This window comes from Platalea leucorodia (assembly GCF_965183815.1).
Source record: "Platalea leucorodia genome assembly, chromosome: 4".
Taxonomy (NCBI): domain Eukaryota; kingdom Metazoa; phylum Chordata; class Aves; order Pelecaniformes; family Threskiornithidae; genus Platalea; species Platalea leucorodia.
In genome coordinates this window covers 30,967,479-30,991,758 of record NC_138826.1, presented here as the reverse complement: position 1 = coordinate 30,991,758, position 24,280 = coordinate 30,967,479, and the positions used below count along the sequence as shown (strand labels likewise).

The following is a 24,280-nucleotide window of genomic DNA, read 5'->3' as shown; positions in this document are numbered from 1 at the left end:
ACTGCCTATTTTTTTCAGTTTATAAGTACAATGTATTAGATCATGTCCTGCATAAATTAAGGTTGATTGATATCACCTCAATAGCTAAGGGAAGCGTGCTGCATATCATATTTAAGCTCTTCGCTTCTTAGAATGGGTAAGAAAAATGGCTGCTCTCAAATCCCCCAAAGTGCAGGGCAAATTATCTCCTCCAAAAATAATCACTTTTCCATAGACTGGCACTGGGATGGAGTGGGTGTTCAGATTTATCTGTAGCAAGTTCAGATCTACACATTTGTAATTACTGAGACATTGTCAAAAGTGTCAGCCAAAAGCTTGGATTTATAGAGAAGATACCAACCCAGTGTCTTTTAAAAATGGACTGACAGTGTAGGCTCCGAGCAGTAGGGTTTTTAACAGATGAAAGGTTTTATATACACTTTAATTAATATACAGGATAACAAAATATTTTCTGTATTCCAACTGTGAGCGCAATTGAGAGTGATTATAAAAGGGGCACTTAATAATCCAGAATCTTCAATTGTTTTCATTACCCTGTTAAATACAAATCCAAGTCTTGATGAAAGCCAAGACCTGGAGGTGGAAAGAGCTGTGCAAACCCTTGGTAAGAGACACAGCCTGTGCTGAGTGCCTCCTATAGCACCCAACCCAGCCTAGCCATGCAGAGAGAACTCTTATCACTCCCATTTTAGAGGAAGAATAGAAGCACTGAGATGTGAAGAGATTACAGCAGTGTACCCCACTCCCACTGGCAGCTTCGATGTAGTTTTACCAGCATAAAGGTTTTATCTTCAATAGTTAACACTATTCCTCTTACTCCACTACAACTCATTTTTCTGCCAATGCAACTGCATATACACTGATGTAACCCCTGAGACAGAAAAAAATCATGCTTCTAATTGAAACGCTCAAATCTGCATCAAACTGTGTGTTCGGCAGATCTGGAGGTCCCAGCGCTAGGAAATCAATCCAGCCTTACAGAGCCATGCCATCCTGGCATGAGGAAAAGAAAAAAAAATCATACTTAAGAAGGAAAAAAAAAGTCTTCGCATCTTAATTTCCTCATTCAACAGTGAGTCTGAACATCCTCATAACGCCAACCAGAATAAGGTTGCACTCAGTTTTTTCTAAATCCTTTGTCAACAGCCTTCACAAGCTTCTTTGTACCAGCTGCTACATTTTAAACCTAAGAGGTCTGCCTGCATGACATGACCTTTGCCTGCTTGCCTCCATGCAGTTAGCAGCTAGCTTAAGGACTTAGTGAAGAGCTCAAAATAATCCATCCTGGAAATGTGTATCCTTCTGGCTACAGAAGAGGTTCACCCTTAACATCCTGGATTTTGGACTTTGATTGTGCCTCCTAAATGGCTTTGACCTTAACAAGAAGTATTCAGCTTTAACTCCAGGTGGATAATGTACGGAGAAAAACGGATTCTGGGGATGAGTGCCTGAAAAGCTCATTCATTTCCAGTATTCTGCCCTGCAGCCCCACCATGTCCAGCAGGAGCTGCAGGTTCCAGCAGCAATATCTGTGATGGCCAGTGATGCTAGCCATGGCTGGGAGCCCCAGCCAATGGGCCAGGGCAACTGCTGGGATGGAAACAGTGTGGGAGAAACCAGTGTTTCAGGATGTTCTTACCCCAGCACTGTCCCCAAAGACAGGGAGAGAGAGCTAGGCATCATTACCAGATCAAGTAAGCATAGGATTCCCTTCTTCCCTGATGCAGGACTATGAAGTTTAAATATATAAAATGCTTTGAACACCCAATGCAGCTGGCCTCCAAAGCTAAAGTCTATATTCTTAGAAGTCTTGTCTTTGATTTATTTCGACAAGAATTGAAACTGAACTATTTGTACAGCTATATGGAAAGGGAAGGGGAAAGAGCAAGGGATTTTTTTCCCCTTAGGAACTGACTTTTCACAACAACTAGACCAAAACCTCCTCTTTCTCTTACAAGCGTTTTTCAAATGGTGATTGAACAGATCCTGTGTATTGGTACTTCAGCTGCCTTATGTCTCTTTGGGGGCTTGTGGGTAAAATTCCATGTGTTCATGAAGCAGATGTTCAATGATCATGCTATTTTTTCTGCTCTTGTTTTCACAGAACTCACAAAGAACATGGCATAAATGTCCTTGGAAATGAGCAGGTCAAGAATGAGTCTTTTTTTTTTTTTTTTAAATTCTTTTAAAACTCTGCTTAGATGTTAATGTAGTTTTCTTTTTTTTTTTTTTTTTTTTTTACTTACAGATCTGCTCCTGTTCCATAGATAGAGTACTTGACTTCTCCCCAAAGCCCTGAATCTGGATCTGTAGCCTTAAGAAAAGAAAATAAGAAAGTCGTCCTTTACTAAACTGCGAAAAGAAACGTTTTAACAACAGGCCATTTAAAAACGCAAATGCTTTCCTCTCTTTTTGCCATCACGTTTTAAGGGGGAAATCACATACCCAAATGTGCACCTAGAAAACTGCAAAATCCAACACCGGGAAATGTCACTGGCTGTCCCAGGGAAGCTGCTAAGATGCTGCCTGTCTCCTGGCCAGGCTGGTGCCCAGAGGCTGTAGCAGGGAGAAAGCCACTAGATGGCTCCATCTATTGACATTTAACAATCCTTCCTTTAATAGAGATGAAGCTAACCTCAATGACGTGAACAAACTGCCCACTCTCAAGCCTTCCTAATTATCAGTTAAATATTAATGTAATATAGAGTACTTTTTAAGCCTCTGCTTGTTTAATTGACTCGATTTAAAGTAATGCATAACAAATGTTTCAATCTAAACACAATATTTCAGCTTTGTTTATATTTTAATCACTCTTGTGCCTGTGTGAGTTTTAGTCAGATACTATACCAGATGATATCTTTGTTCTGGACTCTTGTTGGCTTCCTTTCTTAGCTCAGGATTAGGAAAGCTATTGATTTGGCAACCGCTATTTCCATAAGCTCCTGCTTCTCTGATAGCTCTGAGGAGGTGTTATACCATTGTATCTGGCCATCAAAATTCGTGGTGGCAGTGGTTGGTTCATTCATCTTCCTGTTTAAATATTTGAAAACTGGAACACTGTCTTTGATTCCTGCATGGTTAACATAACACACCTGCAGCCCTGCTGATATTTTATTTTTTTAGTTCTTTGACATGAATCTCGTCAGATTCTCTCACCCCATAATTTTCACCGCAGTCTACTTTAGGACTGCCTAACTTTTCCTAAAACATTTGCACACCTGGAACTTCTGCCAGAATTGCCATCCTGAGTACTTGCAGTATCTCACTTTGTCAAGTATATTTGTGATTCTGGGTCAAGTACTGAGTTGACAGCACAGGACAGTAAATTTTACATGGACTCCTCAGCTACACTGTCCTCTGCACCTTGGCTCAGAATGGCTAGTTTGCTTTTGCAAACTCTTTTTAAATTTCTTTTTTTGCTGTCTACCTCCAAGAATTTTTTATTCCTCTTGCTGCAAAGACAGTGGTGTTTGGGAGTCTCTGTTTTCTACAGCTTTCATATTTGTTTCCTCTAATAACCTATTCTGCTTTGTTTGTTCCACTTCTTTCATTCTTCCATCCCTAAAAATTTGCCTTCAGCACTTTATTACTCTGATTATTTAATTTTCTTTTTTACTTGCAGCCAGCCTGAGATGGAGATCACTGGCAACCTGCCACCATCATCCTTACCCATGAGGCCTCTGCAAGGTGACTTGCATCACCCACCGAGCCCCACATGGCCAGAAGCTTTCTTGGCTTTGCAACATGAGATCTGTCTCCAGTCCTAGCAGCTGCACTAAAGAGATACAGCTCACACCAATGGCTGGAAATGCTTCTGCAGCACATAGGGCCCAAGTAATGCGCTGACTTTCTTTCTATGAAAATGTGAGATACTGGAAAATCTATAGGCATATTTTTCCCACTGTGAGAAGACACACAGAGATCTTTCCTTCCCAGCTCTAAGGATTTTAATGTTTTGTTCTTGCCTTCATTAACTGTCTAATTATGCACTTAGCAGCCAGATTCCTCCCAGGAGGAGGAGACTAATACCTACTAAGCAGCCATCTTGTTTTCTTTTTACTCGTACTTAAATAAGCAAATCCAGTAAATTCAATTCCGCTTAGTCATAACTGAATCTTCCTGCTGGACAGTGATTTGACTGGGGCTTTCTTATTACTCACAGACCATATGATTTGTCTTACAAGCAGACAGCTTTTAATTAAAAACCAAAGTAAATTTGTTGTTCTGAAAAATGTTTGCCTAAAACTTTATTTTTTCAGAAGTGGGTTTTTTTTTGTTGATTCTGGAAAGGAACTGGAGTTCAGTCTGGAAGCTGAATGGTGAGTAAGATTTGCTACTTGCCTCTGTCCACTATTTTTAAGGTACTTGAACTGTCTCCACAGACACCTAGAAAAGAGAACATTTCTTAAGAGATGAAGGAAACTTACTGTAACAGCAACTACGTTTGAGCCCCCTGGGGAGTTCTCAGGGATCCTGGCAATGTAGTAGTCGGAGGAGAACTTTGGGACATTGTCATTGGTATCCAGCAAGCGTATCACTACGTCAGCTGTTGAGCTGAATTTCTCCGGCGTGTTCACCTCTATTGCAAGAAGCTAAGAAGAGAAAATCAGGAAATTACTACAAAGCAGTTATTATTACTTCTTAAGGAGCTTCCTTCCACTACCCATGGCACATTGGTGCATTTTAGCCTGGTTGGACCAGACAGCTCAAAAACAGGGAGATGATGAGCTACGTCAGTGTACAGCCTAGGCTTGTTTGTGCATGCTTGCAATGGGCAATCAAGCTGTGGAAAGAGAACTTCAAACCTGTGTATACATATTAGACTTCACGTGACACATGTGATTGGTCATGACTAACCAACACAGCTTGAAAAACCATAACAGAAACAAGCAAACACCCATGCCTGGGCAGCTCCTAGAACTTAGGGAAACATAAGCACTGAATAATTTTGAATAATCACGTAAATTGAATCATGATCCTTTGCAGAGGAAGCATAAATTCTTCATCAGGAAAGAAGTCAGGGCAATAAACCACCAAACAGAGTAAAGAGATGAGATAACCGGTGCCCTGGGATGTTTGGAAGCAGCAGTACACCCACCCCAAATGCAGGATGGTCAGGGATCAGGCATGTACAGCAGAATCCCATTTCACAAAGTTTGTGAGAACTCCTACCACCAGGCTTCTTGGGACTCTACCCTCGCTGCCTCATGCTGGTTAGGACTTCAGCATATACCCACCGTGAGTTTTGAATTGCCTCACTGCCTCTGAGGAGGAAGAGAGCTCTGGCCTAACACATTCTCATAACTCTGCTCAGCTGAAAGGGCAGGCAACCACATACAGCAAGACCAGGGATGGGAAGAAGCCAGCAGCATGGATGTTCTGGCTGGCTGGCAGCAGAGCTTAACACTAGTACATGCCTATCTCATCCCTCAGCTCAGGGGTGGCACTGCTGGGTTAACAAGTTGGTTTCTCACATTGGCCCTTAATGCACAGCTAATTGATGCAGGGAAGAGCAGCCACCACAGAGAAGGAAGAGGATAACCCAGGCATCTGGCATGTGGCAGTTCTCAGTAGGCAGCAGGGTGCTCTCAGATCCCCACTTGGGAACAGACCTGAGCAAGAGTTTGGTGAGCTACCTCCAAAGCCTCAGACAAGCACGTTTCCGCAGGACTTCAGCTACTTGACACCGAATGTTTTCTCTCTTATTCTTAATCTAACACAAAATAGCAGCAGTGCTTCTACTGTGTCTCTGTTTGCTCCTCAGTAGATTAGGGGAATGTCAGTAGGAAGCCTGAGCTGGCAGAGCAGCAAGCCTATTGCTCAAGTGGAGTGCGACTGAGCAAGGAAGAGCAGTTTCAGCAACAGGTACCGAGAGACACTGAGCCCTTCACAGCCTCCGGCTCAGGCGTCTGGTCCCTGACAGGTGGCTGCATCACACAGAATCAGCACTAGGACATCGGTCTTGGGCTCTGTAGGGGCTGAACTCAAATAACTAACACAGCGACCAATGGTCAACCATTTGGTTTTCATGGTTGGGCAGAGACCTAGTTAACACAAAGCAGGAGAGCTCTAGAAACCTACTGAGGGCAGCACACCACTACTAGACTAGTGAGCAGACATTTAACTGAGATATGAGAGGCTCAACTGAAAAATCTAGCTGCAGGGGTTTAATTCCCAGTAGACATACGTCCCGGGAGCTCCCTCAAAGAGGGTGAATGCCTACGTGAGCTTTGAGCTTTGGAAGGTGGAGCAAGGCTACCACAGCATCTCCTGCTCCGTTGGTGCAGCACCTCACTGAGACGAGGGCTGTGGGAGCTCATCCTTCCCGTGCCGCTCGCTGAGCGCTCGGCCTCTCTCCTGCCATGCCACGGCTCCCTGTGGGGCAGGCAGCATGAGATGCACACCAGCAGTGGCACTGCTCAGTGGCTGTGGGGCACACGCTGTGTTCAAGTCCCTGCTCTGCTAGATTCGGAGAAGCTTGTATCACCCAGAGGTGACAAGGTTTGGGCAGTTTAAGTAGACAGGGAAAAGGCTATCTCAGTATCATCTCCTGGAGCTGTTCCTACTGTGTGAACATTTATAATGGTTGGAAATAAACAGTGAAAGGGTTCTTGAAGAAATTAATCTCGAAGGATTGCTTGTAATTACTATAGGACACATCTGCTCTAAAAGGGGAGTTTGGTCACTGCGTCTCTGTGCTAACTTTTGTGTTTAGGAGTCTTGGATGGTGTTACAGCAAAAGAAATTTTTGAAGGGACAGCCATGCAAACGTCAGCAAAAACCTGCTCATGAGCAATCTCAGCTCCTAAAGCAGGACAGAGATAAAATCTTATTGCTTATCGTGCACGTGGAGCTATAACTAAATTATAACATCTGCAGTGAAATAATCTTTGCTGCTGGAATCAGCCCACCTTATGAGGGCTTAGTATTTTTACTTTGTTTTCTACATTCATTTCTTATCCCCTTTCCTTTTAGCAGCCATAGTCCAGCTATGTCAACATGCTGACAACATCTTCCTTCAGGGAGTGATTTTTGTCAGCTTACTTGTCTGCAATGTCTTATGCAGAGCTGTATTGTTTGTTTTATACAGAGAGAGAGAAAAAATAGCATAAAACTATTACTTCACAGGACTATGCATCAACAATTAATACAAGTGCCAGAAGAGCAAACTGAGATATAATCTTGAAAGTGGCAAGTAAATTTTTAAAATAGAGTTTGATTTTGGCAGCTGAAGATAATTGCAGCCTCATCTGGTCCTGTTCTGCAGGAGATGTGAGTGTCTGCAGAATGCAAGAGGTAGGTCCAGGCTCCTGTCAAGGCGGGATGTACTCTGAGCTGAAGGGGGTGGAGGCAGGAGGTTTGGCCCCCAAAGCACGTCAGCCCATGACAAGGTTGGACAGCAACATCTGGCCCCTGTGGCAGAGGGACGTGAGATCTAAGAGGCCAGGCTGGAGGGGTACGAATTACCACAGCTGCCATACCGTGGGAAACCCACTCTAGTTCTTGGACGGCTGAAAATGAAGGAGGTCCTGACTACCAACTGCATTTAAGAGCCAGCCCTAAATGGAAGATAGATTTTTCTCTAGTAGCCTTTGCTTCAGGTAGTTTTTCAGTGCACCTCCCAGTCAAATTAGCTTTAATTCTTCTCTGGCATTTTACTGTTCAGTAACAAACCAGAGAAGATGGATCATTGTTTACAGAAAAAAAACCCTTGAAAATAGCTTCTCAAAGCTGCTGTGAGATACATGTTAAATAGAAATAAGAATATATTTAATCCAAAATTCTAACCAGAATGACTACATTGGCAACTAAAACTGGGTAGGAAGCGATTTGAACTTTTCAGGGAAATGGAGACAGCAATGAGGTCTTTATAAAGTATTCACTGCCATATATTACTACCATATCATCCAGCTGCATGTTCTTCATTTGGAATCTAGACAAAGGCTCTGCATTTTTAGCAAAGCCTTATGGTCTTTCTCCAGTAGAAATAATTTCATCCAAAAAAAAAAAAGTGAATAACTGCTTAAGCTAAAAAAATATATATCCTTTTTCCTGGTAATTAGTTCTTTCAGTGTTCATGGCAATCACATTAACTACTTTGATTTCTATTAGTATTCATGAGGAGGCCATGTGTAACTTCTTTACTGGTCTTTTGGTAGTTTAACCTGAATAAATGTGCGCTTATTATAATTAGTTTCGGTAGCACTTTATAGCCCTTTCAGAATCTTCCATTTTAATACAGTAATGATGCCTCTTATTTTTGTAGCATCTATAACCTATGAAGCTCAAAATGACTAAGGAACATTACAAGAGGAGACACGAAGTATACTGCAGTGAAATGACTTGCTAAGGACACAAAGCAAACCATGTAGCAGGGGTGAGAACAAAATCCAGGAAGTTGGCTTCTGGACTGTGCTAAAAATGCCACTTTCTGTACAAAATCAAAACTAGTATATGTTAATACTCAGCTAGATAGTTTTGGCAATTTTTTTTTTTACCAATTACAGGGATTGTATACGCCATTCTTTGCAGTCAGAACTGAACCATCTATACTCATGTTCAGAGGCAGCTGACAAAACCAGGCTACTTAATTATCTTGTTGATGAGCCAATGAATCCACGAGGGAAGGTGATAATGCAAGGGTCCCGCTTTTGGATGAAAGCTGATTCTTGTACGGCTGGATTGGAGCATGGGTGAGATAGCCTCAGATCAGTCTGCAAAAGGCCATATAGATAGATACAAAGGCAGTGAGCAATTTTGGGAAATTATCTTCCAGTCAGCTGGGGTCTTCAGCCTGCCAACATTCAAAAGCATGATCGTGAACCAAATTACTTAGGACTAAGCAGGTAAAGTTCTGGCTCCAGAGAAATTAGGATTTCATCCTGTGAATTTATCATTGTAAGAGCAGAAATAACACCCTTAGGGTTCAGTCTAGAATGACTCAGAGCCACCAACATGTGCAGTTTCCACAGAGAGATAATAGTCAACATTTTGCACTGACTGGACTAAATTAGTCCACAGATGCATCCATTAAACCTCTGAAAGTTGATGAACAAGGGGCAGAAATTAGTTCCCCTTATATGGTATATGTCACTGACAATGGATCAGACAGCTCCAGGTGGATTAAGAAGCTAAATCCTATCGGATACATAAGCCATCATACACATATCTTATACACAGACAGAGAGGACCCAGAAAGCAGAAGTACCTTGAAGGTTAACACCTTGAATTTTTCATAGTCAATAGCAGCAGAATTTTCCACTATTATTGTAACCTGAGCCTCATTCAGGACAGTTTGGGGAACCACTCGGAAGATGCCACCAGGTCCAACAAGACGGAGGTTGAACTTAGCATTGGCTCCCTGTGAATGAAAGCAGATACGGCATTGTTTTCAGTGAACGATGCATTTCTTACAGCCTAGATTGGCTCTGTTTCTTCACGCTGCATAAAATTAGAATGAGTCTTACTGCTTAGAGCCCTCTGCTCTCCATCCCCTGGGCAAGAGACTGCTAAGAAGCTTAGTTATATAATCCCTCCAGCCCTGGTCAGAAGACAGACAGAGCTTTTCTTAAAATAGATTGACAAGCTTGGTTATTCTTTCAGTCATAATGGAAAAAACCCTGCAGCAGGACTGGCTAAGAGAGGGACTCTTGCAGCATGCAGCCTTGGCCTTCGCGCCACACACTGTGAGACAGTACAGGTGACAGAGCTGACACCACGTGCACATTGGCAGGCAAGTCCTGCCTCCTCCTGGTTCCTGGCAAGGAAAAACAACTGCACTGCCCAAGTCAGGACAATGCACCCCTCAAAAAAACAGCCTGTGTCCTAAGAGCTCACAGCCTGGGATGATGATGCAGAGCCACAAAGATCTGCAATTTCCAAACAGAGGTGGTACTCCATGGTTTGTACTGACTGGGTTAAGCTAGCCCAGAGTTACAGCCACTAAACCTTTTGTAAGTTGATGCACTTGGGAGGAGAGAGGAGCTCCACTTGTGCAGGATGAAATATGACACATATTTGACAACTCCAGGTGAAGCGAGAAGCCAAATCCCATAATATAGATAAAACTTCTAGCCAGAGAGGACATGGGAAGCAGCAATATCTAGAAGGTTACCACCACTTGTGTGTGAGTTGGGAAGGGTGAGCCAGAGCCAGATGGACAGACCAATTCTTTTAAATGAAACTGGAGCATGGAAAAGAAAAGATGAAATGGGGATTCTTATATTTCTGCCTTACCGGGGAGGCATGGAAATGAGCTGAGCCCATTTAACCAACTCCCCCGGTTCATCGATTTCTCGACCAATGTCACACACTGTGACAACCAGCCAGATTCACTGCCTGGCTGGTGCCATGTTCTCCCCCTAGCATGAATCTCGAGATGAAGAATTTCTAATATTAACTTTCATACAGGATAACTCTACTTTCAGCTGTATCCCTGGAGGACTTGTTATGAGCAGTTCTTGCTGCAACCTTAGCTCATGTCAAGAGGAAAAGTATTCAGCAGTAGTCCCCCAAGGGAACCAGAACAATCTTGGATCCAAACTCAGTGGTCTGTGTTGTTTGGTCATACAAACCCCCACAGATACAGAGATGACAACAGGCTCTCTTTTGCTGGGAAGTAAAGCCAAACACACAAAGCCAGAGCTGCTGGACTATGGAAAATAGTGCTGATGGGGACTGTCTGACCATACAAAGTCCTCTGCGTGTGGGACTGTACATGACTGGAGGGACGGTGGCATTGGCAGGGAGAGAACTGCCTCCCTCCAATGGCTGAGTGATTTCTGACAGTGACATCCACTCAACCCAGATCTGCTCGGAGCAAGCCATGCTGCTACATGTCTCCAAGCAGACAGCCGTGGGGCACAGGAATGGCTGAAGGAACAACAGCACTGAGCCCTAAGCTTTGTCTGTTGGATGAAGAGGGCTGGGGAAGAAATTTCTGCATAACGTTCTTGCAAGTAAAGATGGCATTTCCATCAAACTGTAGGCCTGAAATAGACCTTGCCCACAGCTTCCTCCTCCTCACCTGTACCATCCACTCCCCAAAAGAAAGAGTCACTAATGACGTGACAGAAACAGACATATGTTTAATTTTCTTCTCTATATAGTCCTCTTGTACAGAAGGGAAAACATTGCATTCTATGCCTTAAAAGAAAAGCACTCCAACTGTACTAGGAAACTTCTTGAGAAATCTATACAGTGTATTTAGAAATGTTTTCTGCTTATTTTATAGCCTACCTTGCAGCCTGAATATTTTGTCCGCCTACACATGATATGTATATATTTTGTCTCTAAATAGAAGAGATGGGTTTTGTTTCTTTCCTTCTGCAGCAACATCCCCTGTGACAATAGCAGGATAGACGTAGCACTGCTTTGAAAGCAGTCATTTATCTGCTTGCTGCAGAGCAGCAGGAGGGAGGGGGAAGAAGCTAGTGGGTTTGATAGACTACAATACAGTCAAAACAGCACAATACTGAGCACGGTTATATAAGAGCACTCTTTCCAATAGTAATACAGTTCTCAGATGCATTAAGCTTTTCTCTTGTCACCACCTAACCTCAGGCTAACTCAGATGGATGCCATTCATACAGTATTTAGCTTAGGGATCCCTATAGCAACCATCACCATAGTATCTATGGGCATCACAGGTCAGTTAGGTAGCAGGCTGAGATGGATGGAGTCTTCTTTCCTTTTCCTTTATCAGGTTAGAGTTAGTTTGGCTCTGGCATAATTTTTAAGATTACCTAAAAATATCACTCCAGGGGGAATGATTTATCAAAGCATGCACTGCAGCCTCTGGCTGCAACATAAGGGCCAGAAGGACAATATATTGTAATAAAATCAATGTAAGGGTACGGACTGTATTGTTTCCAGCAGGGCCTGAGAAGATACAGACAGCAACTGCACTTGAAGTTATTAAAGTGATTGGAAGGTCTAAGTAAATCTCCAAAGGGAGTACTTTCTAGGACATTACACTGACAACAACTGAATGTAACCAGTGGTTAGGGGAAGTTCACAAGGACTGTTCAACTTTAGTCACCACAAGAACTGTGCTGCAGCTTTAGGACCACCCTTCTCATCGACATAACAGTATATGACAGACTAAGTCCAAACTCTCGGTGGTAATGGACCCTGTGACTACTTTGTCTGCCCTAGGCTTTTGGGGAATGCAGGTGAAAGAGTTGAGTTCCTAAAATGACATTTCCCCATCTGACAGCTTTTTCTAGTCTTTGGGAAAATGGGGCAGGAAAACTGAAAGTCCACATAGTTTCCACTTACCTGATCTGAATCATTGACTGTAATCTTCAATCCCCTCAAGATTTCACCCTCTGGGGGATGCTCGTACATGGTCAGTTCAAATCTGTTCTGGGGACCATTTTCTCCATAGAACGTTGGTGGATGGTTGTTGAGGTCAACCACCCGTATAGTCACCATGGCAAAAGCGTACACTGAGACATCACCTTCCTGACTGACTTCTGATGCCTGCAGCAGGCAGGAGAGAGAGAAGAATGATGAGGGTATACTCTCTTTCCTCAGTTCCATGTTCAGGTATTGTTCTGCATGTACAAATCACCCTAACACACTAACTTGTACAAAGATTCACAGCCTTATATTTCTCTAGAAATCTCAGTCACTGAGATTCTTCACACTGAAGTTTATGATGATTAGAAGATTACGGTAATAAACCAGTCCCAATAAAACTCCAGCAAAAAAACCTCTCCTCCTCATTTTGTGAGCTTAGCACCTTACCCTAGGTGAAAACAGTTCTCTAAAGACAGATAATCTAATAGAGGCAGGGTAATTGCTTGCCTAAAGTGTTGACAGACTAGAAAAGGAAGACAATCTTTAAATTTGCTGTTGTACCACAGGTAGTTGATTTTCACATTGCAGGCAAGGACTGCAGCCTTGAAAACTCTGCGAGAAAAACTGTACTTGTGGTTATTTAGGCAAGTATTTGAAAAAGAAAAATGACACGCTTTTTTTTTTTTTTTTTGAGATTTAGTCTCTGATTTACAATTCGGCTTTGCTGTCCAGATGAGCTTAATTTAAGCTGGATATAGTTTAGACAGACAAGCAAACCTAGTTGGCATTTTTCTGAACTGAAAGATCAAATCTGTCTGAGTTTCAACAATTCCAACATGCAGCCTGATTCACTGGACTGAACTTAAGACATTTCTTCTGTCAGGACAGAAACTCAGGCTGGTGTTTTTGTAACAAAACAGCTCTCTCTAACAGTTTTTTTTGCTCAAAGGGCTCAAAACCAAAGGCACTAGACTGCTAAATTTCCTTGAAGATGCTAGTCTGGTAACTGAGGCGCCTGTCACTACCTACACTGGGTAATACAACACCCTTTTGGTTCCTCAGGCTGATTTTGTAGCCTGCACAAGCTCTGGGTCACCACAGATATAAGTAGGAGGTCAGAAAAGCTTGCAAGGGCTTAACTAATCCTGCATCTGGAAAGCACTAGCAGATTGCAGTAAACCAGAGAGATTAGGGGAAGAAATGGTGACTGGTTCTGACAGCGTGCAAGGCCTCAAAGCTGCCTTTAGACAATATTGTTCTTACCATGACAAACTCTCATGGTTGTAATATGCATTTGCTTGAAGGAAACTGATACAGTCTTCACAATTTAACTGTACATTTTTATACTCCTGGTCTTTAGAAACTGCTTAAAATAATGCAGCCTGTCACACTGATACTAGCTTATCAAGGTGTTAGCATGTATTTATATGTGGCTGATCAATGCTTCAAGAGTAGATACTGATATGACGTTGCATGATCTACCCCAGTCCTGTTACTAATCCTAGATTTGACAGTTACCTATCTCATCACATAGAGGTTACAAGACATTAATTCCCAGTTTAGCAATAAAATCTGAAAACACAGAGAACAGTTATCTACATATTGTAAAGGATGTTGATTCTCGAGACTCAGAGATGAAATTAGGACAAGATGACTTCATTTGAAAGAAGTAATTTGAGACACTAAATATCCCAAGGAACAAAAGCAGCTTATTCTCTTTTATACTATCTGGCACGCTCCTCAAATATAGGAGGTAGTTTCTAAAACAGGTAAAGTTGGCTATAAATTGAGCTATTTTAGACAATCATACCTACTCATGGCATTTAAGACCAACAGTCTTCAAGTGGCCACAGAACATACCTGAACTTTTAGTTCATACACTTCTTTCTTGAGTTGATTTGGGCTTTTTATGACAGAAATGGCTCCAGTTGTGTTGCTGATTTCGAATGAACCTTCACTTCCTGCAATAAAACCAAAATGCTGTAGTTACATGCCACACTTCCTTTTTCTGAACGAGCATGAGCAATCAACCATATACTTCATTAAGCATATCTTTGTCCATATGTGTATCTATATCTATGAGTAGATCTGAAGCTGCTTTTTAAAAATGAAGAATTTCTATGCCTGGTCACAGTGAGATGAAAACACAGATGGGGGCCAAAAAGGGTTTCCTCCCCTAGGAACAGCTCAGTGGAGCTCTGCCCCTGTGGGCAGCTGCCCTCACTTTCCTCTTCCCACACTGGTCAGGTTCCCTTCAAGCCTCAGCAACCACGCATGCAAATCTGGTATTCATTTCTGTTATGCTGTCTTCTTTATATGCTGGTTTAGACAAAAATAGACATTCCTTATTTTAATTAGCAAATGCATAATTAAGTCTCTGAGAAACAAGAACATTTCTCTCACTAATATCAGCTGAGGTGAGAAGTCTGACAATCTGTCTGAAAGAAACATAGTCACTCTTTCTGCAGACAGCATCTCTGGAGAAGCATCTTTGTGCCTTAGACATGTAGTTGTTAAAAAACTCTCACCCTTTGCAAGGCTGTCCTGAACAAAAAGTGATTTTGGAGGATCTGGGATAAACCCCAGTTTTTTTTTTCATTGAGGCAGAGTCTGACACAGGCAGGACAGAACTGCAGGCTGACTTTGCTGCTGACCTAAATTCCATTGATCTGAGCAGATCAGTTACAGGGCCGTGGTCCCTTGAGACCTGGTGAATTTGTGTTGAAGCAAATGCCAGCTTGCAGAGAGGCAGCAGCGTCTCATCACATCTCGCCGTCACAGCCAAAAGCAGGGTGATGCCTGGGGAGGGGACCAGCTGGCAGCTCAGGGGGCCCTGCCCTGCTCTGCCAAGGGGCTATGGGCACCCCTCCATGCTACCTCACCTATGGTATTGGCCACAATCTATGCTTTGTGGCAGAGCCTACCATTGAAAGGAAAAGAGAGGAAAACCCTTACAATGGAGGAGATCAAGCCTTCAGAAATAAGGGGTGATTACCTGAAAGCCCAGTCATTTTACTTTTTCTCTAACTCAATTCCAGTGCTGCTTTTTAAACCATCTGATAATGGTCCCGTTTTGCTAATACCTGCAATAACTGCAACTTCATTAAAGTACACTAGACACAACATTGAACAGATATCGACTCATACAATGGTCAATTATTAAGACACATTGGCCTGGAAAGTACATCCTGACTGAGAAGAAGCTTAAGTCAATAGTGGTTTCAAGCCACCATACTTCATGTTATTGTCTAGTTATCGCAGGGAAACTGGTAACTCAGAGTATGTAGCATTATGTGTGTTCCTTCATACAGCATGTTCAGAGGATTGGAGTATTTTCTAAAATTATCCCACACTCCCTGGATAAAAAATTCTTATGAAGACTAAATAATTTCCTATTTGCTGTTAGTATTTTCTTGCTCCTTGACAACTCAGCCTGCAGGTATTGGAATAATGGCTTGTCGCGAGTAATGCCAGGGTCTGAGGTGCAGGGCCAGAAACCTGTTGTAATCTTCTGTTCTCTATTTCTTAAACTTTCTATGCACTAAAAGCATATTCCCTTCCCCTCTTTTCCATTTTGTGCTAACAAAATCCTGTGTTAATGTGCACGAGGAAAGCCTGCTCTCCATTAAGTCATACTTTATGCTACTTATCCGTCAACCACTTCCATATTCATTTTCCACTCTTTCCTAATTACTTACCTTTTTTGTCCTCCTTTATTTTCTTTGGAAATCTAATATCTTTTCTCATTAATCCTATTTCCCTTTGACATTTTCCCTGGTTCATCTACCTTCGCTTATTCTCCTTACTCAATTTCTCCCTTGTCTGGCATATTTTCCTCCCACTTATTTGTTTCTACTACTCATTCTCCACCTTTCTTTTTACCTTTTCTCATTTTCCATCTATTCTCTTCTGCAACTTTTTTTTCTCAATGTTTCTACCATCCTTTTACCCTCTTCTATCTATTCTGTTGCATTGAGGGGAAGGAACCTCAGCATGGGTCTCATCCCACATCAAGGCAAAACCTCAGTTGCAACCCTCTCTTGTCCTCTCTAGACCTTGCTGTTTAGATCACGTAACACAATGAAGAACTTACTGCATAGCTCTGCAACTACACCTCAGATTTCTCTTATGAAATTTTGGGATCTCTCACACCTGGGAGTTGGGGTGCCCTGTTGCCATGGAAGTCTTTTTTTGTAGGAAGAGAGAACCAAACAAAACTGAAGTTGTAGCTTGGAGTTTAGTTGAGCTAAGTCGTTGACTTCACCAGCTAATGAATCATCCGTTCAGCTAAATCTCACATTTATGCTATTAAAAGACATGCGACAGACACCCTCAGAATAGCTGATGAAAAGCATTAATCTTCTGATAACTTCTGCTTTCTATCACTGCAGTATACAGCCAGTGTCTCTTCACTGGTAAATATAATTTCTTCCAAGAAACCAGAGGTTTGACCGCTTAGCCACTTTAATCAACATATTAATAAAAATATCCCTCTAAATACCATGTCTGGGTCTCCCAATGCATTCTCTCGCCTCCCAGCTTAAATGATAGAGATGCTCAGTGGCAGTGAATGCATCTCCCTTTACACTTTCTGAAATGACAAGCAGGCTACTGATGCCTAACAAATCAGCAGCATTAACAACTCCAAGCATAGTTCTGTGAAGCAGATACTAAAACTCAGTGAATCATATCTTGGCTGTTCTCTGGTAGACAGGGCTCTGGAATTGTTCAAGGTACCTGACATTATTTCATGAGAGTTTGTCTCAGCTTTGTTAAACTCTAGCACATCCCATTCTAATTTAATGTCAGATCTAGTTTCGACTGCCCTTCAGATTTCACACAAGACAAGTCTACTCACCGTTCACGATGCAGTAATGAATACTGTTAGGCTTTCCTCTGTCTCCATCGAGAGCAACAACAGTAAGGACCTCAGAGCCCTGGGGAGGAATGGGAAATCACAGTCTATGGGCTGAGATCAAAGAAGAGGGAAATTGCAACTGCGTATTAATAAACTGAACTTCTGTAAGTCTTTCTGCAGTGAGGTGTGGGGGGAAGAGTGGGTACTTTTGCTTGTGCTGTATGGGGAACACAGCAAGGGCCACTGACTCCCAGCCAGAAAAAATCAGTGCTTGGCTTTGCAGAGTAGGAGCTGGATGCTACTCCTTTGACCAACTCTGTGTTGTTCCTACATCAAAAGTTATAGTTGTTCCCAGGTGTGTCGCAGCCCATGCACTGTACCTCCATACAAAGCGGGGACAGCCCCACTGCTGCTCACTCCCTATGGAGCCTCTGTGTGACCTGCCCTTGCCAGCCTGCTGCCAGCGCCATGCCACTGCCTGCACCGATGGCAGAGCAACCTACCTTGGTGTGTGGGCCTCAGCTGCCCCAGGAGGGCCAGGGCTTGCTGCAGCCTCGGGGCATGCCATGCGCCTGCCAAGAGACCGGTGCCAGTTTGCCCAGCACCCCATCCTCTTGTCTTTTTTTCCAGCTCAGCTTTGGGTGAGCACCAGAGGACCAGCAGGAGTGCTGCACTGCTTCCCACGGGCTGCTCTGTGCCCACTGCTGCAGCAGTGCCGAGAGCACGGGTGGGAAACAGCTGCAGAACCCCTGTGGCCACGGGTGCCTCAGCCTAGGGACTGGCTGGCCGCAGGAGCAATCGGAAGCTGTGCCCAGGGACACCTACCCTGAGCCACAGTCTTGGACAGAGGATTTGGAGCAGTCAATCTGAGATCCAAGGTTTAGTTTGGGTCACTACCAAGATGCCTTCTGGCAGCTGCTGTGTAGGCTCCCGGCCTTGCTGCATGCCCCATGGCCCACACAGTGTGCTGAGACACAGGCAACTGCTGAGGAGTCATCAGGTCATTTTGGTCCTACCTAAGTTCAGACAGGCAGCAAAAAGGGGATCACAAAGTAACTTGGCCCACAGAACATTTAGGGCGTAAAATTGTGATGGAAATAATAGTGATTTAACTGTCCTTAAACCTTCAGTGTTTTGCTTTCTGCGCAAGTAACATGGCCGTGGGCCATACATACAGAACTTGTGTACTGGAGACCATTTGCTCGTGTGACTACTCCTATCAACTCAGAGGGACGACGACTGTCAGTATTAAAATGCTCACCCAAGTGGCAATGAGCTGTGCAATTTAGGCCTCTGAACTGAAGTGTTACTGTTTGGGGCTGCAAAACCAGGGAATGTTGACGTAACTGTCAGTTAATCACAAATGGCAACAAGGAACATTTTCATGACAACCCTTCAGTGAATTTTTCAAACAAGAGCAAGATTCTGTTAGAGCAACTGGAAATACAGAACTGTATTTATTATCATTTGTGCTGGAAGCTGCAATAAAATCTGCCTACTGGGCAAAATGCAGTGCAGTCCCTATGAAGGTGACAGGGTACTTGTAAATCCTGACAACTCCACCAAGGAGAAAAGAAGCAAGTTTACAAAATTAACACTAAACATGTAAACAACACTAAAATCGGCTAGTGCATCTCTCTCTGTGGAGTTCATTCTAATAGCAAAACCCACACTGGGAAGGACCGATTCATGCTTCCATCATTATAATATCATAACGGTGTAAGTTATGAGCTCAGGCTGGATGTAATTAACATTTATTGACTCTCATTTCCATGGTAAACACTCACTTATGTATGCACCTGATAGTTATTTCAAGATCTATACGTAACTATGCAGGATAAATCAATGTACATAATATCATTCATTCCAAACACCTGCAAAGTACACAAACATTACTTCTCTGCCCTGCTGAAATGTAACAGTCTATGAACCGAACTGCAGTATACAGTCACGCAAGGGCTGCGGTGCACATTGGAGTTTTGGACAGAAAGTAAAGACACGATCTTTCCTGAAAACTCAAGGGAAGATCAGCTGAACAGTGCGCAATCACAGTGCTAAAGAGATCAATAGTCTAATGTTGGGTAATTTCATGAGCAGATACCATTTCTTGTCCTACGTATGAAGAAAATTTTAATTAAATCTTATGTATCAGAGTGAAAGCTGATCCATACACAATATCACGCCACTGCTTAGATATAGAGAAAATTCATTAGTTTGCAGCTTCAAGAATAATATGTGGCTGAAACCATCGTGGTGGATATAATAAACTAAATTTGCTAAGCTGTATACTCCCTTTTAAGCAAATCTGCCAATAGGCATTTCTGAGGCGATGGCACAGACAGGAGCTCTTCTAAGCATGTCCCTCCTTGCTTGATAATCTGGTGGGTTTTAGGCCTGGAAGGACTTCCTGGCCCGTTCTGCCTATCTAGCCATCACTGAGCAGAAAGTATTCTGTATTTTGGGGATGTTGGGATTGCTTCTCCCCAAGTGATGTCCATGGGACAGCACAAAGAGTCTAGAGCATTCGGGCATAAATTCTCCCCATACCTGGCACAACCAGCTGCTGGTACCAGACCCATCAGCTAGAAAACAAAAGCACTGTGAGACCACACAGCACAAAAACACACAAAAGCTTCTAGCATGATGTGTTCAGGTGAGGTAACTGGCAATCTGCTTAAGTCTTCAGCCAAGTGCCTCTGCAGGTCTCAGCTACGGAAGAGCTCTTAGTCACTGTCTGGGCTTAGACCAACATAAATGGGCAGAATCCTTTTTGACTTTAATGACAGCAACAGGAAGCCTTGCATGGCAAATTTGCAATGGATGTAAGTAAGAACAAGTCTGAGATTTGGTCAGCTCATTTCACCTAGGAGTTAAATCAGAGTTTAGGTCCTAGTTTCCAATAAAGCCTGTGCTAGAAACCATAGGGCCATCTTGACTGAGATGTGAAAGATTGTGCTTGTTCTCCTACAGGCAAAATACAACACTTACTGCGAGTGTATCCTCATAGACATATCCATAGTAGGGAGTCCCGATGAACATGGGAGGAGTGTCCTGAACATCCTCCACATTGACAGTAACTGTTGTTGTGGCTGAAAACACTTTGTTGTCTCCCCTGAGCTTCCCACCACCATCCTAGAAGAGAAGTCATCATTAGATCCCTCTGCTGAAACATGTCTGCAAATCAGCTTATGGCATTGCATGTACCTCATGAGCCTTCAGAAGCACAGTCCCAGGAATCCCTTCTCTCTCCCAACACACAGATTAAACTCTGCTGCCCTATTTCTTTCTCTTTTCCATTTGCCCTGCTTCCTCTCTGATTAGGAAGACAGCTTGCAGTGTCTCAGAAGTAATTTCTTATATTAAAAGTGGTTATGCCAATATATGCAGTCATACATGATCTTTTATCAACAACACAGGGAACAGGGAATTCAGGTATTTTGCAGGAAAAAAAAATGCTAGAAACTGATGCAAAAAGTCAGTGACTAAGGTCTACAGCTTTTCATCCCACATATAGTCTTGTCATAAACATAAGACAATGCACAGTAGCAAAGTAGTGCATTTCTGGGGGGAAATTAAACAGTGCACATGATCAAAGTCTCCTAGGGACTCTTACACGATAAAGGGAAAGCATGGAGTAGCTCTGCAGCCAAGAACTGTTAGATAGCCACAGTGTATAAACAGTCTCTGGGGACTTGAGTACAATCAACTCTGTGCTACTGATACAGCAGAGCCAATTAGAAAGATGACTCGCAATTTCAGAAGCTTTTAACACCCTCAGTCTCAGAGCACTGGCTGAAGGTCAGTAGTCATGCTGGTGTATGAGTGTGAATTGTTCAGCATGTCGGCTGCACCAATTCTAAAAATTTCATTTTTTGGAAAAGATATGCTCATTTTTTTCCTCCTTACTGCCCCAAAGGCAGCATTTAAGCCAAATTTTGTTACTTCTCCTCAAATGAACCCTGGCTAAATAAATACATAAAAAGATCTGTATGTTTTTCATAAAACATGAGAAACTCAAAGTCACCATCAGTAACAGCAAAATCATCCTCTTTCCACCCATGCAAGTCTGTCTGTGTCACAGGTCCCCACAGAATCCTGAGAGACTTTGCTTTGGAATCCATAAACTTTTAATGCCTGTTATGAATCCTCAGCTGTGCCACAGGCACAGCACTGCTAAGAATGACAGTGGCAAGAAGGGATGTGCAGCAACGTTTGCAGGATTTGAATAAGCTCCTGCCACAAGGCAGCAGAGAAGTGAAAGAAAGAAACATCCACAGATGTTTCCAGAAAAGAAGTCCATCACTTGTGCTGCACTGGCTCCAGCTGTGCCCTATCTCTTATTGTGGCTAATGACTGCGACCCGCACTGCCTGCTTGCCAAGGGTTTGCCCTTGTTGTGGTAGAGCCATGCCCTGGGCAGCACAAGGGAGCCCTGGGCACCTGCATTTGCCCAAAGGCTGATGCTTCTTGAAACCGGGGCTGCATACACCAACCCTTCACTTCTAGGTGACTCTCAAAACTCACAGGTGACTTTCTTCAGCGGGGCTCACTATCCTGGCACTGAGACCTGAATGAAATGTGGGAAACCCACTCCTAAATGCCTCCAGATGTTGTTCAGCAGCAGACACTGGTCACCTTTCCTCCCTCACTTTTCCCTGTTACCCGCCACACCTCCAGATGTTACAGAGGGAGCGGCTCTGCTGCCTCAATGTTATGCTTCATGTTTCAGCAACCCTTTAAGTCACGCTTGTATTTGAACTAATCAGTCCTACTCAAATACAACCCCCCACCTCCTCTAGTTTCAGATAAAAGCTTTATACCTTGGCTACGACAACAACAAAATGTGTTCTTGATTTCTCATAGTCCAGGGTGACCCCTGTTTTGATGCGCAGGACACCACTGTGACGGTCTATTGTAAACTTATTAGCATGGATGTTCTAGAAGAAAAGAAAAGAAGAAACAGTGAGAGATTAGAGGCACGGAAATAAGATTGCCGTAGGGATTCATCTTCTATTTCATCTGCTAAGGGAAAAGACTAGGATAATGATACGGTTTGGGTGAATAATGTATTTGATGAATTTCACCTCAGTGTGTTTATGAACAATTCATGAACCAACGAGTCTCTCATTATTCAGAATAAATCAGTTACCTGCAATGTGGATTTTTTAAAATCTTTTAGTATTTCATTGTGAAATCTTAAGCTTTGGTTAAGACAGTTCATTGCATGGAAAGAGCCTGGGAGGCTGAACAGAAAAAAAGATGAGGGGAAAAGGAAGAAGAAAAAAGGAGTTATCCCTTCGTGTTTCAAAGTTCTACTGGCTTAAAAAAAGCAGGAAGTTTGCATGCATAGATTATTGTCAATAGAGTGGTGTTTTGGCGATTTTTGCAATATACAAATGAAACCTAAAAGACATCCAATTTCCAAAAAGGCCTAAAAAATATCTCCCTCTATTCTTCTGGACTGGAGATATCTATAAAGACACTTCCATTTGGGTATCCATACACAATGGTCACTGTTGGATAATCTTGGCCTTTTCAGTAGACATCACCACCTGCCCACATCAGACTTTGGGAGAGTTTTTTTTCTGTGCAACCTGAGAATTCCCAGAGACTGTGCCAGAAGACATGGCAACATTTTTTCAACAAATACATGTATTTAGTAACCTTTTTGCCACACAAATATATCAACTACACATAGAAGTTTGAAATTGCTGTTCCTTGGCTTAATGGTCTATCAGCTTACTGGAAAAAGCCCCGTGCAAAATTGAATCCTGCACATATTGTACTTTAAATGGATCATAATTGGTGAAATTAAAACTAAATTTCAACAAAGCACTCAAGGTGTTCTTTCACAGTATGCCCAAGCTCTTAACAGGATTAGCTTTAGTGCTACGTAAATATCTTCCAACATGTTTCCGTATTTGTATCCAAAGTAAATATTGCAAGAAATTGGTTTTGGGTTTTTTTGTGTTGCCTCTTGAATAAGGGGAACTGCAGCTAATCTGGATGAAGCTGCCTGTAGGAAGAAGGAATTTGAAGGATATAATGCAAAAAGTTGCCCTTTTGGCATGCAGAAGGTCTGTAATACAGAAGTTCAGCTTTAAATATGGATCCCTTTCTGTTCTTCACCAGTGGGCAATACCTGAAGAGCTGGTTTCAAGCAGGCACGGCTTTGTCAGTGAGAAGACAGTATCTCATATTTCGCACTGTGATCCAGGTCTCAATTATGCATCAGCCTGCTACACTAAAGTCCACATTTGGGCTTCCAGTGCATTTTGCTTTCTAAAGAAAGCTATTTCACGCTTTAGAAATCCCATATGCATACAAGATTACAAGTTATGACTTGCTCTCCCCGTCACTCCAAAGGGGCAATAAGAGCCCTGCTGCGAGGAGTCCTGCTGGCAAGCATAGGAGTGACAGTGGCAACTCCAGCTCCTCCTTCTGCCTGCTGGACTGGACTTGGCTGCTCGCAATCAGACAATATCTGTTTTGTCAATGCTTGTTTTCTTGTGCATGGTACAAAGTTGGTCCTGTAGACACTAGTAGCATGCTCAACCCTCAAAATCTTTTTTTTAACCTGATTTCTGAGATCTCAGTAAATGAGAGATAATTTTTGAAGGTACAGGTAATACCTTACCTGCAAGAAGTAGGTGATACTTCCTCCAGAACCCGTGTCTTTGTCCATTGCCTCAATCTTAAAGATGCTGCTGCCAGAGGGAGTGTTCTGTGACCAGAAAGAGTTACCAGAGTCACACAGAAGTGGAAAACCAAGTGAGTTAGAAGAAATGAAAAATGAGCATGCAAGGAGCCAGAAAAAAAGAGTGATGGTAGAAAAAATATAAATGCATTGAGGAAACCAAAGAACAGAAAGAAAAGAGGGAAGAGATTAAAAATGGAGGAAACCAGAGAAGAACAAGGAAGAAAAACTTTTTGGAATAAAAATGACAGAAAATCTGAGCTAAAACAGACCGTATCCTATTCCCACTGAAGGTAATTCTAAAAACTCCCAATGACTCACATCTTGGAGCTTACCCACAAAACAGCACACCTTAAGTACCTACAGACTTATTCCCTAAGTTTGCAGTGAATATTAAATATCTACCCAAACCCTAGAGCAAAA

The 24,280-nt window shown here is 42.7% G+C and overlaps 1 protein-coding gene across 1 annotated transcript in view; it reads right to left on the bottom strand.

Moving 5' to 3' along the window:
* Positions 1–24,280, bottom strand: part of CDHR1 (cadherin related family member 1) — a gene marked incomplete at both ends in the record, with an annotated part of 46,748 nt that overhangs the window by 10,150 nt on the left and 12,318 nt on the right. Inside the window, 9 exons of the mRNA XM_082311091.1 lie at positions 2,247–2,314; positions 4,428–4,592; positions 9,209–9,361; positions 12,280–12,483; positions 14,164–14,264; positions 17,162–17,240; positions 20,150–20,293; positions 21,981–22,097; positions 23,798–23,884. Of these exons, the coding sequence (XP_082167217.1) occupies positions 2,247–2,314; positions 4,428–4,592; positions 9,209–9,361; positions 12,280–12,483; positions 14,164–14,264; positions 17,162–17,240; positions 20,150–20,293; positions 21,981–22,097; positions 23,798–23,884 (1,118 nt within the window). The remainder of the gene's footprint in view (positions 1–2,246; positions 2,315–4,427; positions 4,593–9,208; positions 9,362–12,279; positions 12,484–14,163; positions 14,265–17,161; positions 17,241–20,149; positions 20,294–21,980; positions 22,098–23,797; positions 23,885–24,280) is intronic.